The sequence below is a fragment of the Drosophila tropicalis genome, unplaced genomic scaffold (assembly GCF_018151085.1).
Source record: "Drosophila tropicalis isolate 14030-0801.00 unplaced genomic scaffold, ASM1815108v1 contig_878, whole genome shotgun sequence".
NCBI classification, from domain to species: domain Eukaryota; kingdom Metazoa; phylum Arthropoda; class Insecta; order Diptera; family Drosophilidae; genus Drosophila; species Drosophila tropicalis.
Genome location: NW_027173374.1, coordinates 15,575,829 through 15,592,671, shown reverse-complemented (window position 1 = coordinate 15,592,671; position 16,843 = coordinate 15,575,829). Strand labels below are relative to the sequence as shown.

Sequence of the window (16,843 nt, the reverse complement as noted above, 5' to 3'; positions counted from 1 at the left end):
GCTAAACAGGATTGAGATACATATGGGCTCATGGGAACCAATCTATTGCAACCACATCGTAGACATCCCCACAAAAACATAGAAAAAGAAAGAGGAAACCAATCAGCAACTGCTTCTACCGTTTGTAGAGATCTTTGGACAAATTTGGCAAAAGTTTTTTAAACTACATATACATACGTACATATCTCTGCAGGAAAGTCACTTAACTTTCAACAGATCGCCTTATGAAAAGATAACATTTTGTCCTTCTTTCGATAAGTAAGTCGAATAAGACTAAAATATTGCGAAATTCAATATTTTTATAAGAATACTCAGAGGAAGTTAGAACTGATCATTAAATCGTTTCGAATATTTTTTTTCATTTCACTTGGCACTTTACGTTTGGCAACCATAGCAGAGAACAATTTGAAAACGCTTTTAAAGGATTTCTCTTGCCATAAGCTTACTTAAATGTTTAGTACAAAAGAAAATCTCTTTTAGCTTTTCAAGTTTGGAGGGCATCGTCGAAGAAGTTTATAAATTTCACTACATTCAAGTCGAAGCGATTTTTGCAAACTGAAATACCTTATCTTCAATAACGTTCTCCTCTCGTTAGTCACTTGTTTCAACAGCTGTTCTTATTAATTAACTTGAGTTTTGCACAATCCGTTTTTGGTAAGCGAATGGAATTATGAAACACACTGTGAACATTTCAGCAAGACAATCCTAAGCCAACTGCCTGGAAATGAAGGCCCAGATGCATTTGTTTTGAAGCAGCTGCCCACATTTTGGCTTGTCGTGTCTTTTTTTTTTTTTTATAAAAACAAAAGATTTAAATGAAATTAAACAACATAAATTTCAGCTTCATTTTTGTACGTTAACGGCGGAGGGAGGGAAGGAGGCATTTAGTTAGTTAAGACTAGTGTCTAGGGCTAATCAGTTTCTATGGCGATCATAAATTTAGTCACGTTTAGCGCATTTAAATAAATCTCACACACACACACACACACGGAGAGACACGAAGTTTTCGGGGGGCGATGTTATCTCCTGGCCAAACCAAAATTTACTGTTGCATTTGCCTGAATTTGAACTTCTTGACACCCACAAATGGCGGCAGCTTCATCTCGTTGTCGACGATGTTGTTGTCTCGTCAGTCACAGACAGTCTCCAATCTCTCCCTGCCTCTTCCTGTTGCACACACACACACACACACACACTCAACATGAGAGACTTTGCAACGCAGCTGCTGCTCATTATATGGCGAGGGCATAAGGAACCGAAGGCCTCTTGCCTTTCGCTTTATATAAATGCAAAAAAAAATAAAAAATATATACATACACATAATATAAGAGGAGGGAGCAAAAAATAGGAACAACTGAAACGTTTTTCGTCACAAAATATTATATATAGCTATATATATATCTTTGTGGAGTATTTTTTTCTAAAAACCCATGACAACACAATTAAGTGGAATTTCACTTTAGTTTTTTGAGAGCTCTTTCTCTCATATTTGTGATTAATGGACAGAGTCAAAGTTATGTCCTGGTTTTGTTCTTAGTGGGCTCTTTTGTTTTAGTTTAACCTTTGAATTTTATTTTTATTCATTCCTCAATTACATGGCAGAAGACTGACGACAAAAATCGCAAACGTCTGACATCGGAACATCTGGTAATTGTTAAGGCAATTGCAAGAAAAATGCCAGCTCTTTGTCTTTTTGTCGATAATTTGGTTTCCTCTTTTTTGCCTCTTTTGATCGATGCCTTTTTAATGGTCTTTGTATGGCTGCATTCTCTCTTTATCGTTACTTACTCATCTCCATGTTAACATACTCGTAGCCAACCCCATCTACAGACTCTTCATCATCCTCGTCCTCGTCCTCATCCTCATCCTCATCCTCTTTGGCATGCGACGATAGGACACAGCTAAAGAATTTACAACTGCCCCGGGCAGACATTTTTGGGATTAAAAAAAAAAAATTATTTAATTGCTATCAACGCGTTGCACAAAACATTTGCGCTAATTGTCGTCTCAGCATCAGCATTTCAAATGGAACTGGCGATCATGAGATTACCAGACAGAGCATTTAGCTAAACCAAGCTATAGTTAGTTCACGCTGCCTAGTCCTACGGTTTTAATTAATTGATTAAAATAAGACGGTTTGTCTCTGTCTCTCTCTCTTTGTCGCTGTGCGTTTGTTTGTTTGATTATGTGGGCAGTTAAGATTTAGTTTGAACTGGTTAAAAAATATCCTAAGACCCCTTCTACAATCAGATAAATGTGGAACTAATAAACATTATCTAATTAGAAAAAAAAAAAAAGTAACATCAAATCGAATCCCATTCTATATGCCTGATTTGGGGTACAGATTACATGGCAGGATAATAAATAAATAGGTTGATAGATAGATAAATGGACTTTAAGTGAAGTAAATGGATTTGAAACAAAACTAAAACACATAAACGACACTTAAGAGCTAACAAACACAGAAGTAGAAACTGAAATCGATCCTTAATTTTGTTTCCCACTTCCTGTAGTAGCTCATATAAATGCGATTCCTCTGCTAGTTCATTTGATTTTTGGCTCTTGCCATTTAAAGGGAAACTCTTCAAGTCATTTCCAAGTATATATAAAAGTGTTGTTTAAGCCGAAAACCCTTATATAACAATAACTCATCAAAATTTGTTCTCAGTATGGTATAATAACTTATAAATGCTTGCTTGATTTTTATTATGACGATGACGATCATGATGACGATGGTGTCCCCATGGATGGGCCCATGAATTTGGGGACAATTTGAATTTGAATAAATGTCAACCCAAAAACTGAGTTCTCTCTTTTAGCAAGACATAAATCAACGAAAAGCGAACAAAATAAATGCGGGATTAAACGGACTACAAAAAAAAAGAGAGAAAAAAAATAAAGATTTGATGAAGAGGGGTAAATGGCAGACCGGACGATATATAAATTAAGCCTCCCCACCAAATGCAAAATGTATATAACTCAAATGTGTGTACATATGTAGACACTGTATGTGTATGTGTGTGTGTGTGTGTGTGAATAACAATTATCATTTAATTATGTCAACTGTAACTTAATTATGCGCATATCTTTTAATTCCAGTTGAGTTCTCGCTCTTTTAGTGTCTCTTTTTTTTTTTTTTGGTTAATTGGTGACTTCCTTGTGAGATTTATGCATTTCATATCTTTAATTGAATATGAATGCCTTCATTTCGGGGGCTGTCCACTAAGATAAATCCTTTTCAATTCCCCTAATTTGAGATGCTTGGCAAACGATTTATAAATTTATCGCTAATGCATGAGTTGTCTATTGGTAGTGACTAGTTCTGTGTCAAAAGTAAGTAACTGCTTAACCATTATCTAGGGTACACAAGTTTCGATGTCTTTTTGAAGTTTTCTTTTTTTATGGATTGTGTTTTTTGTTTTTTGACTTTAGGATTTTGTGTGTAACCTAAATACCCCCTAACTGCAGTAATTTTCACAATTTAATAAATCATAAATGATTTAAATTGTTTTAAGTTCTAGTTCCATAAACGGGGGCTACTCATATTCTCATATTCTCTCTTTCTCTCTCTCTCCCTCGCCTATTCTTTGCGTTTTGAGTGCGTTTCCGCCCACCAGGCCAAAAGCAGCCGTAGAACCCCTCCACTTCCCCTCACCCACAGACAAAAGACGAACAAACTTTGATGTTAGTTAAATGAAAATTGTGTGTTCTCTTATTGTCTCTGGCGAGTGTGTGAGAATTAGACAGCTGGACACTGGTCAGGCCCAACGGGCATTGTATGCAGCAGTAGTAGGGGAATGGGGGCATGGATATGGTTCTGCCACCAGGCACCAGGCACAACGATTATAAATGACATTGCATTTGATTTGGTTTTGCTCTCAATGAGCCTGCATCGAGGCTGAGGCAATCAGTGCCTTGCTTGTTAAGCACACAAGTGAGGTCAGAATTTGCTGTTTAATGAAAATGCTAAAGGAAAATAACGAAACTAATTAGGGAATAAGGAAAACTAAAGCAAAAATTAAATGCAAAGATATTTCATCTATAGATCAAATTCAATTCAAAGAAATTTTCTAGAGAGGTTCGATTCGAGAAGAATTAGACATGGGTCTCGCTATATCCTTAAGTAACTTTGGCTTATATTCATTTTAAAAGCTGTACCAAAAATGGTCTGAAGTATAGAAATATTATCATCTATAAATTCATTATCATCTAAGTCTTCATTTAAGCATAACATTTAGGGCTTTATCTTGTGGGGAAATTTCTTAATATAGCCATACATAAAGTTATGCCATCGTTTCACTTCATTTTGACCTAGTAAATTTTAAATTTATATTCTTATTGAAATGATTTTTAATGAAAACGTTTAAAAGCACATCATAAATGTGTGTGCGTTGATGTGTGTGTGTGTGTTGGTGTGTGTGGCTAATGCTCTTTTTTCTTGCATTCAACTAAAAGGGAAACATAAACAACATTTTTGAAATTTCACCAGCAAAAAAAACAAAAAAACAAACAAAGCGAAGAAAATATTGAGGCATGGAATGGTTTTCCAAGCTAATAAACATGGCCATAGGGTAAATGGATGAATGCAGCCATAGACATGGAAAACTCCGGAGCGAAATTCTAAATATGTATTTGGCCGAATGGCTGGGGAATGGGAAGTTTCAGATTTCGAGGCATAAATTTTATAGTACCCACCGATTGGAGTTAAGTTCATAAAAAAGAATGCAAAGTTCATAAAAGTTGTACAGTTTTTTTCTCGCTAGAGATTATGCAGATTGTTTATCCATCCGCACATAGTTGAGTAGTTAACTAAAGTCCTTGATAGAATGCTCGAATGCAATTTGAATTTTAATAGTGTCTTTGGCAACTGGGAGGTCTTTCCCAGCCAACTGCAGCAGAGATACATATGTACGAGTGTATACAGTGGGATGGCCTCAAGAGTCAGAGAGCCTCTGATGTTATTTTTGACGTTTATGACATGAATGTTTTTGTTATTCCCAACTCTTTAACTCCAGGGTCTCCCTACTCACCCTCCTGTATGTCGCTGTCATAAAAGGGCTTGGACTTGGAATTCAGTCAGGGAGAATACATCTTCTCCCACACATGTTGCATCGGCAAAACTCTTTCGTTTTTTGTGTCGTTTACTATACATATATCCATCTATATTTAGGCGCTGATCTATATGGCAATGATTCGTGGTATTAGGGCATTGAATAATTATCTAGCAGGTGTCAAATGTCTAGTCTCATCTGTCAAAGAATCCCGAAAAAAGCCACGACAAAGAAAGGAAATTGTAATTTTTCAACAAAAATATTAAAATATTTTTATGTACCTAAAGAGATTCGTGTAAAATGTTGCTTCTGTGGTCTTAGAAAGGGGTCCAAGCGGGCTCCGATTGTTGATTAATGCCCGCCCCAGTTGGGAAAGAAAGACGAGAGCCGACAACTTTGTCAAACACTTCATCAACAAACATTTCGAAAATCTCTCACATTTTCCAGAGGTGTTTTTCTGTTTTCCCATTTCATTCTTTGTTTTTTTCTTACAGGGTGGGTGGATGAGAAATGAGAATGCAGATGCATTTGTGTCACTTTGGCTGCTATTTCACTGATCTATGCATTTTGTATGCTAATAAATGTCTTCATAAATTTCACCAACAACATGTCTAACAGAGGCAACCAAAAACAAGAGCAAGAGGAGGGAAGGGAAAAGCGTGTGAAAGGCGGTAGGCGGTTCCCTAATATAGTCATAAATATTTTCTTGGCTAATTTAAAACAATGCACACATCATTGAGTCTTGCATGTTTATGATGTCCATAAACTAACTCCTTGAGGGAACTTTGGCCATTTCCCAGAATATATTTTAAGTAAAGATCATATTTTTATACTTTATAGTTTTGAGATTACAATTTATGAAATCTAAAGACAAATGTTTCCTTTTTCCTGGATAAGAGTAGCTAAAATAGTTTTGAAAAACTTGAATTTATGATCTAGTCAATTGTTGCTTGAAAATTGTGTACTTTATAAACTATAACATGACATATACTTTCTACGCAAAACATAGCTTATCTTATAGTTTACAACTATCTTCTACATTTCAATTGAAACGAGGTATACAACATTCTTAGGAGTGTATACACTTTAGTCATATTGTAAATGGTAGTAAGGTTGGGATACTATAAAAGAGTTTCCAACCCTGAAGAATATATGTTGATTCTTGATCAGTATCAGTATCAAATGAGCTCAACTTCATTAACATTACAATCTCAGTTAATTTGAAGTGCAGATTTCAGTGAATTATCCTTAACTCTTCTTTGATTTTATGTTTAACTTTCAAGGTTAATGGGCGTGAGTAAATATAGAAGAGCCCGCATTCAAAATGTTTAATAAAAAACAAAACAAGAAGAGCTACAACAACAACAACAACAACAATAACAATAATAATAATAACAACAACTTGACAATAATCAAGTCAAATTTTTCGTTTCCGTTTATTAAAACAGAGTGAGATAAAAAGAGAGGGAATGAGAGCGTTAAAGAAGGAGCTAAATCAAGAGAGAGGAACAGAGAAAGAGAGAGCTTGTTTGCATGTGTATGTATGTGAGTGTGTTTCCTGCATGCAATTTATGCAGCAAGCTTCGATTACCACACACACACACACTCACACACACAAGCATAAACTGTCTCATTTATGCTTGAAGCTTCTATGAACGGTTTCCGGTGCGTATGAAGTTGGCAGCGTTGCCTCTGCCTCTGCCTCTGCCGCTGTCGCTGCGTTTGCGCATTGCCAATTGTACGTTACTTTTAGTTATTATTGTTGTTGTTGTGGCTGTTTTAGTGCTTGTCTGTATTTATGTTGCATTGAGCGGCACCTGCCAATGGCCCGGCCCGGCTGACTCCCTCTACGTCTAATTCTCCACCAACTCCTCCTGTTGCCCCCCCTTGCAACCATTCTCTGCATTTCCATCACGCACACGCGAAGCCCTTTCAATTATAATTGCTTGCCTTTTTTTTGTTCTTTGCTATTTTTATACACTTCAAACAACAACAAGACGAACAAGGAAACAAAAATATGAAAAACGAAGGAACATTTGAAGCCTAGTCGAAATGAAGCACGCGCCTGCACATCTGTGCAGAGAGGCATATACAGCTGCGTTCTCCCCTGTTTTTTTGTTATTAATAATTAAAAATAACAGAAAAGGGAAAAAACATGAAGAAAAACTCAAGTCTAGACTGCGTAAATGGTGCAGCTTCAAGGGAAATTCAATCCACTGCTCCCATTTTAACCCCTCCACAAAAAGACAATCTAATCCGAACACACGTAAACGGAAATTGTAAGCCTGATGAGATCCTTTTGTTAAAAAGAGGAAAAAAAAACCCCTTTCGAATTTTAAGTGCTTCTATTCAATTGGTTTTGAATTTCTATGCAACTCACCGCAACAGAACACATCCATTTCAATATCCTCCATTTTCAATAGCATTTTCAATTGTTTTTGTTCTTTATCTTTTATAGAAACATTTTTTACGATCAAGAAACTTTACACTTTTAGAAGCAATTGCAGAGAGATTTCAGCTAAGTTCATATGTGGATAATTATTAATTTCTTCTTTTTTTGTTTGGATTTGGATTTGTGATTTTTGAGCATGCGCAACGTTTCAACGTCAAGTTGCCACAGTCCTTCAACTTCAACTGGCAAGAGCTTCAACGTTTTGACTGTAACTTTGGGCCTTTTTTTCTCCTACTATTTGAATGCCCAGAATAATAATGAGTTATTGAAAGGTAAGAAGAGGGAAAAGGTGAGAGAGAGAGTGAGAGGGAGAGAATTAAGAAGAGAGCGAAAGACAGAGAGAGAGAGAATTAAAATGCTTCTTTGTCTTTGCTGCTTCTGCTGTTGTTGTTGTACGTGCCTGTGACGTTTAATCAACGTGTTGTCCATTTCAATCAAGCCCACTTCGGGCTAGGGCTATAAACGGAATTATGGCATTTTAAGTGATCAACAGCAATTTGTTTGTTGTTTTTAGCCAGGCTCTGTCTTACCATATTATTCTTGTTCCACCTGTCTAAAAATGGCAAAAGCTTAACAGTTAGGAATGGTGCAAAAAGTTTATAAGAAAAGAATCAACAAGGTACCTAAATAATATTTAATTTTGATTTAAATGACAGTGACAGAAACTGCAGACAAGGCCAACAGAGAAGAGTTGCCATAAACAAAATCTATTTAATATGTTAATGAATTGTTATAAGCCAAAGGACAGCAGAAATGATATATGTAGGTATATAGAAAACAATCTCCCCCCTCTCTCTCTAGGTTTGATTTTTCGCCATCCTTTTGGTCTCGCAAAAGGAAGCCTCATGCAGAACGTGATCGAAAATTTAAGCAATATTTATGTTCAATCTTATCCTCAGTGAAATTATGTTAATCAACATAAAATTTTATGAATGCAACAGGTGTTTGTGTTGTTTTTTGGTTTCTTGATTTTTGGTAAGGCTCGCCGAAGAAGACCAAAGATTTTGTTTGTTAAAACGACCTCAGGGGGAGTGTATTGAACTGAACTGAACTGAAGTAAATTTCTTGTCCTGTCTCCACCACCTCACCAAATGCACTCTGTGTGTGTGTGTGTGTTTGTATGTGTATACAAGTGTACAGTGTGTGTTGAACAGATGTTTCCAAGAATTAAAAACAGAACACAGAAAAAGCCAGAAAGCACATGCCAAAGACCAGAGCCCAAAGGCAACTCATATAAACATTTCAGAAGCCGAAAAGGGAGAAAAACTCCATCTGACTGTTGACCTCAAATCACCTGCTACATTCCAGTCATACTCCCGCCTATATACATATGTATGTGCATTCATAGATGTAAGCAAAAACCGATCATTTTCATACTCATATATGTATGTATGTATGTAAATCGGTGAGGCTGGCAAAAGGCAGAGTCTGTCTTATTGGAAAGACTACATACACTCTTTCGTCATATTAACTTCATATGTCTTTCATAGAAATTCGATTTCATACTTTCTGCATAGCATCAGTCATCAAAGATCTGATCCACAGAAGTGTCTGGCTTTTCTTAATATAGCAAAGAACATTTCTCCGAGTATTTAATAGACTCTCTCTTAATATTTCATTTTCCCTTTGATTCGAAGCGAATAATGAAGATATAGTGGCAAAGTGTTCGATGCATGGCCAAAAGTAAACAATATATTTGGCGGGGGGCTTGTTTTTTTTTTTTTGTTCGTTTTTGGCTTTGATGTATTCACAGTTTGTGCTGCCAATTTGTGAATAACAAATGCCAGAGAGAGGCGAGTATTGGCGCGAGGAGGAGCTGGACGAGGTGTGGTATGATTGCTGGCCAAATTTGGCCAATGGCTTGACTGGCACGCGCCATATGCAAAACAGTTGGACGTCCACTTTGTTGTAGAGTTCGAGTGTTGGGAGAGTTGGAGTTCCCTTTTATGCTTCCATGCCATCAATTATGCAAAGTTCCGTTTGGCTCTCCCCCAAAAACGCAAAAGCAACAGAAGCAAACCCCAACCCCATTTCCATGCCCACTCCCACCATTTCCCATTCTCCCCCAGCCCCTTGTGCCATTCAAATTGCAGTTTTTCAATTTATGCCTGTCATGTGGCCACTCCCACTCACACATAACCCAGAGGGATAGACGGTGAGGGGGTAGTTGGAGGTGCCTTTCCGTTTGTTCAGCATGTTGCCCATCCGCCATGTTGCCAGCAGCATATTCCATAATAATAACAATAACAAAAAAACACGAAATGCATTTGCAATTGTTATTATTGTTGTTTGAAAAAAAGAAAGAAAAACGGATGTGTATATATGCCCCTCGCCGACAGCCCCCTCAAACCTTCGCCAAGCTTGTCTCATTAGCATATGACAGTTTGATTCTGGAAAAACAAATCGTTCTACTAACGAGTTGGGTCAAAACAAATATGGTAAACATTGGCAATTGGTCACTTAACTTTGCCATAAATTTTGGTGTTGAAAATTGATTTCAACTCTGTGGGTGGGTGTTGTGGGTTAATAGACGCGTGCTCAATTGTGATGAAGTGAAAATTGCATCAACTGATGAGCAAGTCGTATTTGTGTCATTAAACGGCATAGAAATTGCATTTCAACTTGGGCAGTAGGAAATATAACCTAGAATTGACAGTTGGAAATAGAAGATCTAATAGAGACCTAAAGTCCTACAAAACAGACATTAACTTGAAAGAGTAGAACTCAGATATAGTAACTTTCTACTGATTAATAAAGATGTTATTCCAATTTGATTCTAAGTCGCTTTGTTTTAATAATACATATTTTATAAATATTGACTGTAATGGATTTATGTGCCAGGTGACTAAACAGAATATGAGAAATGAAAATAAGAAATGGATCCTGAATGGATCATAAAACGTCGTAAAGCAACTCGAGACTCTTTGTGTGTGTGTGTAGAGAATCAGGCATTCTAGTCCCTGTACAATTGGCATATATCATGATCTTTTAAGCGGCGGCTACTGTCAATGTCAACTTGGCCACAAATGTCAGTTAAGAAGAGGAGAAGCGTGCGCGCGCGCGCCCTGTTTGTCTCATTATGGCTGGAATTCTGAAACAAAAAAAACCTGGCCGACTTACTGGCGACAACACAGCAACAATAAGAGAAACTGCAGCTATTACAATTATCACTTGCATAAACATTTAAATGTTGTTAAATGCAAAAATGTTGCCTGGCGCCTGCCAGCCACATGAACCAATACAACAACAAAACATAGCAGCTCCAACGAACGGGGCAGACGCTTAATAAGTATGCAAACGTGATGCACAATGCCCTCGTTGATGTCGCCAAGGTAGGGAGTGGGGGGCACTGGAGGATGGAAGCCACTAGTTGGGAGGGGAATACCAAAAGTAAAGTGCAAAAATGCGAACAAAAAACAAGGGCAGGCTATGCTATCTGACAGGGCAGTTTGTCTTTGTCAAGGGAAGAGGGCGTTGAATACACTACGTCAGAGACTACGTTTCCTATAGAACTTTCAGAAGTTAGAATCAGAGTTTCTTATATACCTAACACTCTGAAATTCAAATTCAAATAAAAAGAAAATCCACCTTAAGACCCAAAGGCATTATATAGTTATTGATTAGATTTAGATCTAGATCTTAGAAGAATGTCGAGAACACAATCTACACAATTTGTTTCAGAGAATACTAATTGAGATGAATAAAAAATGTTTGCTTTAGTTTCGAGAGTGATATTCAATTGAGATATTCCAATCAAAATGAGCGTAAATAAATTTCAATCAGTATGCAACAAATTAGCATTAACTTTAATGATTTGCAGGATAGAAACCGAATTGACGGAGAAATAGGAGAACATGAGTTCTGTGACATCTCTTCAAGAGTTGACACACACAAATTGTACTCACCTCTTCTGCGATGGGAAGCACCGCGAAATTTGTTGGGCGAAATGACTGGGGGACGTGGAGCCATCATGGTGGGCACCTCATCCGGTGAACCGAGGCCAATCGATGTTGCCGATGTGTTATGTTGACGTCTTTCACCCTGTCCCTGCGCCCAATTGCCAAACGAATGACGACGCACTCCGCCACTTGGCAGGGTGTGATGACGTTGAGATTTGCTAAAAGTGCGACAAAAAAAAGACAAATGTTGCACAGACGATTAGCACAGTCAATAGATGCAAAGGAGGGGGCAGGAGAGTGGGTTGCAGATATGGGGCAACAGCTGCACAACATCCTGTCAACACGTTAAGGCCAACTCACCTTGCTGGCGATGATGTCAATGGATTAAAGACTTCGTCGTGCTCAATGCCGCCTCCAGGGCATTGGGAGCTGTGCGTCTCATTACAGGAGCCAAGACGTTCGCGAAATGTTTCCGAATGTGAATTGGACGAACGCTGGCGATGATGCATCAGCGGCTGCATTTCAAAAGATTTCTAAACGGAAGAGGGCGTAACATTAGACAAATGCAACAGGAAGTCAATACAGACAATTTGTAGTTATATAGATTGCGAGTTAGAGATATGTTTGCCAATCTTCTACTTACTTGCGAGAAGCCGCCCAGAGAGTTGAAGCTGCCTCGTGGACTGCCAAAGGCCATGGATGCTGTGGTATCCAGATTGGCCGATGTGATTAGACGCATCTGTTCCGGATTCGTAATTACCACAGGTCGTGGACTACTTCCGCCCTTGGAGTTGCGGCGTTTGAAGATCGAGAAGCCTCTACTGGACGTCTGTGAGTCCGGTGTACGAGGCGATTTGGTGTCATTGCAAAAATAATATGGATTATCTAAAGGAAAAAATAACAAATTATATTATTCACTTCTTATCAGCATAAGTTAAAAGTTGGTGAGTTTCAGTATTGAAATGTAAGAAATTTTCAAATTTTAAAATTTAAATATTAGATTTTCTTTTAAAATTACTTCTATTATGTGAGATTAAGTCAGTGAAAGATCTTTTAAATCGGAGAAGGCATAATACATACCTATATTTCATTCTGAATGATATCAACATTGAGAACTGATAACTTATATTTTAATAGTTTTAATCTAAATATTTCTTTCTGTAATTTCTAGAATGGGTTCTGTGGTTAAAGCTATTAACAAAATAGTTATATGTCCTAAATAGTCCACTTGTTAGTAAGTCATTTCTGTTTCGTTTTAGATCATCAAAATGGGGCTTGTCCAAACACAAAAGTCCAAGAATTTTGATCTATGTATCTAAATTAATTAAAGATCCTTAAAATTTGTCTAGATTTGGATCCATGAAATCTATAGAAAGTCTTATTTTGATGATTCTGAGACACATACATTATAGACTATAGCAACCTCTTTTGCAAATAACTTGACTCCATTTGCCATTTTGTTTACCTGAGAAAAATGTGTTTGTATTGGTATCCACAGTGACAAACATTTTGAATGATGATGATCGATGCAGTAGTATGGCAATCGCCAATCGGATATAAATAACTTTCACAAATGTCTATCTACAACTTTGATTTGTGTTGCATTTTGTTTGTTTGTTTTTTGCACTTTCACTAACTGCGCATGCGCACGCGCCAAAAAAGTCCCACGTAGTGAGTTATGGCAGGAAAATAACCATAAATTTAGCTGTGTTTTGCTTTTCACTGCGTGGCCAGGGAAACTATACGAAATGATTGATTGATCAAATCAATTTAACGCGCCAAAAACAAAATCACTTTTGGATCTTCTTCTAACTGAAGTATATATGGTGCGTGAGTGCGTGTGTCTGCATTGACATCCCGAAACGGAATAAGTTCTAAAACTTCAACAAGAACAAAACACTTGAGTCCAATCGACTTGGCGTCGCTGCCTCTGCCTCTGGCTCTGCCATTGCTCTGCTTGCTCTGGCATAGAGAGAATCCCTCTGGTAATTTTTGGTTTTTATTTTCCCTACCCGATGCCCATGCCCATGCCCAAGCCGCTTCTTCAATTCCATCAACGTGCGAGGGCAGCATAAAAATCATTTGCTCTCTCTCTCACTCGCAACTCGTATTTGCCTCTCGGTTGCATGCGGGATCAGTGTTTAAATATGGTTGCCATATTGCACCCACTCACAGAACGAGCGGTGGCACAAGGGAAAACTCTTCACAGAGGGCAAACTCACTTTTCCAGCTACGTTTTTTCTGTCTGTCTGTCTGTCTATCTGTCTGTGTGTGTGTGTACCTGCGTGCATGTTTTTCTTTTGCGTGCGCTTTTCGCATGATGATCAAAATATGTACATATATCCCTCGATTCTTGATTCTCGATTTCAATTCCTCATTCTCTGACCACAACAAACAAACAAACAACTCCTCCCACTTCTCATGCCTCATTGGTTCTCTTATCTGTCGACGTGTTTTGTGCCCGTTGTGCATATCTGATGAGTTCCGATAGGTAAAAAGAAACTAAAATCAGGAGAACTTTGTTTTAATATATTCCCCGTGTCCAAATGTTATCCCTAATTTCCATGTATGTACGTTTTCGATTGGTTAAATAGGAAATGCTGATGAGATTTTTCAATTTCTCTCCCTGGTTTTCCATGAGAACAAGCAGCAAGATCAGCAGAAAATTCCCACCATTAGGAAAATGTTAAGAAAAACCAATAGCTTATAAGGAAATTCATTGCAAAGGCAAAGGAGAGTTTCTAGATTTTGTGATCCTTTGAATCAACCAAAATCGATCAGCTTTTCCATTATTGATTCGGTCGGCCCTATTTGTGTTCTAGAATTTGCCATACCGTGACCGATTTGGACCAGAAATAGAAAAACATAATAAAAGCCATCAAATAGACAACACATTAGAGGCAAATGCGCAAAATACAAACTGTTTCATCTGAGGTAGGCACATTAAAACCAAGGGAATGGTTCGAACACCAGGGAAGTTGTACTTTTAGATGGTACGGGGGGACAATTAAGTGAACACATTTTCACTTTTGCCAAAGACTACAAAAATGTTCAAGTGGCAAAAACAAGAGCGACTCCATGTGGTCTGTCTGAGGAATTTCTAAGTGGACTCGGGACAGATGCAGGGCACATACAGATACACACACTGATTTGGGACCTATGGAAAACTCGTAAAAAAGACTCGGAGAAATTGCACATTTTGTGTAGTTCATAAATGCCAAGTTAGAGTCGAGCGAGGGTTGCAACTGATCACTCTTTCTCTCTCTCTCTCTCTCTCTCTCTCCTTCCCTTTCTTTTGCTCTCTAGGGCATTGGCAAGTGTTGTATATAGTTTGGGATGCAAATGATCTTGAAATGCAATGCACTGGGTACTTGTAGAAATGCCTTTGCCTGCACATAAATGTCAAGTTGTTGTCTTCGCCTCTACGCTCCACGTGGCACCCATTCCACCACACTGGAAGATTGAAGATTGGAATTGGATTCGGGTTTTTGCCTCGTAAATCTGTTAGGCACACAAAATGTGTCTCTCTACCTCTCTACCAGTGTCTCTGCTTGTTAGAACAATGTGGAGGAGCAACGACAGCAATTTCTATCCCTTCTATTCATGTCAGAGCTGCTGTTGCCACTAAATTTTTCTCTCTTAGAGGGCGCCATTTACTCAACTCGCTGATTGTTCTATAGCGTTGACAGGTTAATTGTTTTGATGTTCTGTTCTCTAGGGTCAGTTCGGCGTATTCTGTACAAGAATTAAGTGATTCACCTTTACGAAAACAATATACATATGTATATGCACAAAGGGTAGAGGGTGTTGATACACAAAATACTTTGGGGAATAACTTTGCAGTTTGTAGCTTACAGAAAGTAAGATTCCTTTCGAAAGGAGATGAACCTATAAAGTGGTAGATTCACCTAAAACGGAGCCGAAATCTAGCTGTGGTCCTCAAGATAAGACAACATCCTAATCAACCCAAATGTTTAGCCGCTTTTGTTCCTTGCTACAGATACTCATTAAACACAAATATAAACTAGTTGCAATTGCTTTTGTACCCTTGCTAATTTAACTGTTATTTTTCCTAGATGGAATTGTCATTTTCATTTCATAATTGTCGTATAATCAAGCAATTAGAAAGCAATTGAATCGATGGTAATCCAATAAAAATAACAGGCAAAAACATGGAGGGAAAACAGGAAGAAGGCGAAGCGCGCAGAAATTATAATTGGAATTGGAATCGATATACATTTATTCTCTAGATATATTATTTGCCATTAAAATTGTAAATTATTTTGCCATCGATTACTTGACAAGAGTTTCCTCTGACACACCCTGCCCTCTTCCCATCTATTGCTATTCTGTCTTCTGGTTTGATGAGCGTTTTGTATATTTATGCAAAGTCTTGCAACATTTGTTGTCAAGAATATTGCACGCAATGTACATCCACGGGGCGTGGTGATGGGCAGAGGGGAAGAGGCATGCCAAGGCGGCGTGTGCTCCTATTTACTCAGTTAGTTTCATTAGAATTCTGCGTATTTCAAAATGTATTTCTTATATTTCCCTTTTTTTTTGTACCCCCTCTTTTCCTTCTTTTAGACTTTTGTGTAATTTTATGCACGCTACGAGTTTTCCTTCACGTTCAATTGAAAATTTTTGTTTATTATTTTCGTTCTTTCTTTTTTTTTTTATGATTTAACCCCAAAGGAATAAGAGAGGGGGAAAAACAAACAATAACAGAGAACAGAGGGCCCCAGAAGGGGCTGAGAAAAGTCTGCCCGGAAGTTTGGCAGCCAGAGAAGAGAAGAGCATATGTAAAAGGGGGGGCATAATTATCATTATATTATGATTATGATTACATTCAGACGAAAGAACATAATCATGTCTGCTGCAGGTGCTTCTACCGTAGACTATTTCCTTGGAAAAGACAACATGTCTATTTTATTAAACATTCATCACAATAATATCCATCGACGAGACCACACAAAACAACAAAAACAACAACATATTCGAGTTGAACAAAAGTCTGGTTTAAAAATGTTGTTTTAGTTTTTCAAAAAGGCCATTAAAATCTTGGACTAAGCCCAAGACTTTTCATAAAAACGGAAGTGAAGTGTCCTGTAAGATGAGACCACTCGAAAGAAAAAACAACTTGCGAAAAGTGGGATGTAACCGAAGGATTAGTAATTAAATATTCCAACTACAAGAACAGGAACGTGCTGTCCATATTGAAATAAGCCTCTCTCCAAAATAAAACTATAAAAACCAGAAGAACCAAAAAATATCCACAACGGAAATGCCAAAAAGAAATTACCAAAAACCAAAGATCACTGCAAGATCCCTTTTCGTGTGTGCGTGTGTGTGTGTGTGTATGATGGAAGGAAGTAAAGGCAAGATACAAAAGGTGCGCGCGTGTGTGTGTGTGTAATGTGTGAAGACAATTTTTACTACCT

General features: G+C 37.8%; 1 protein-coding gene across 4 annotated transcripts in view; it reads right to left on the bottom strand.

The window, feature by feature from the left end:
* The window catches only part of stumps (DBB domain-containing protein stumps), a 31,351-nt gene that overhangs the window by 4,047 nt on the left and 10,461 nt on the right, over positions 1-16,843 (bottom strand). For 3 of the 4 annotated variants that reach the window (XM_068301379.1, XM_068301382.1, XM_068301380.1), the window contains exons 3-5: positions 12,046-12,287; positions 11,763-11,935; positions 11,409-11,620 (exon numbers count right to left, since the gene is read on the bottom strand). In XM_068301379.1, coding sequence (XP_068157480.1) covers positions 11,409-11,620; positions 11,763-11,935; positions 12,046-12,287 — 627 coding nt within the window. Of the gene's footprint in view, positions 1-1,788; positions 2,032-11,408; positions 11,621-11,762; positions 11,936-12,045; positions 12,288-16,843 lie in introns of those variants that run through there. The other variant, XM_068301383.1, reaches the window with a different exon arrangement.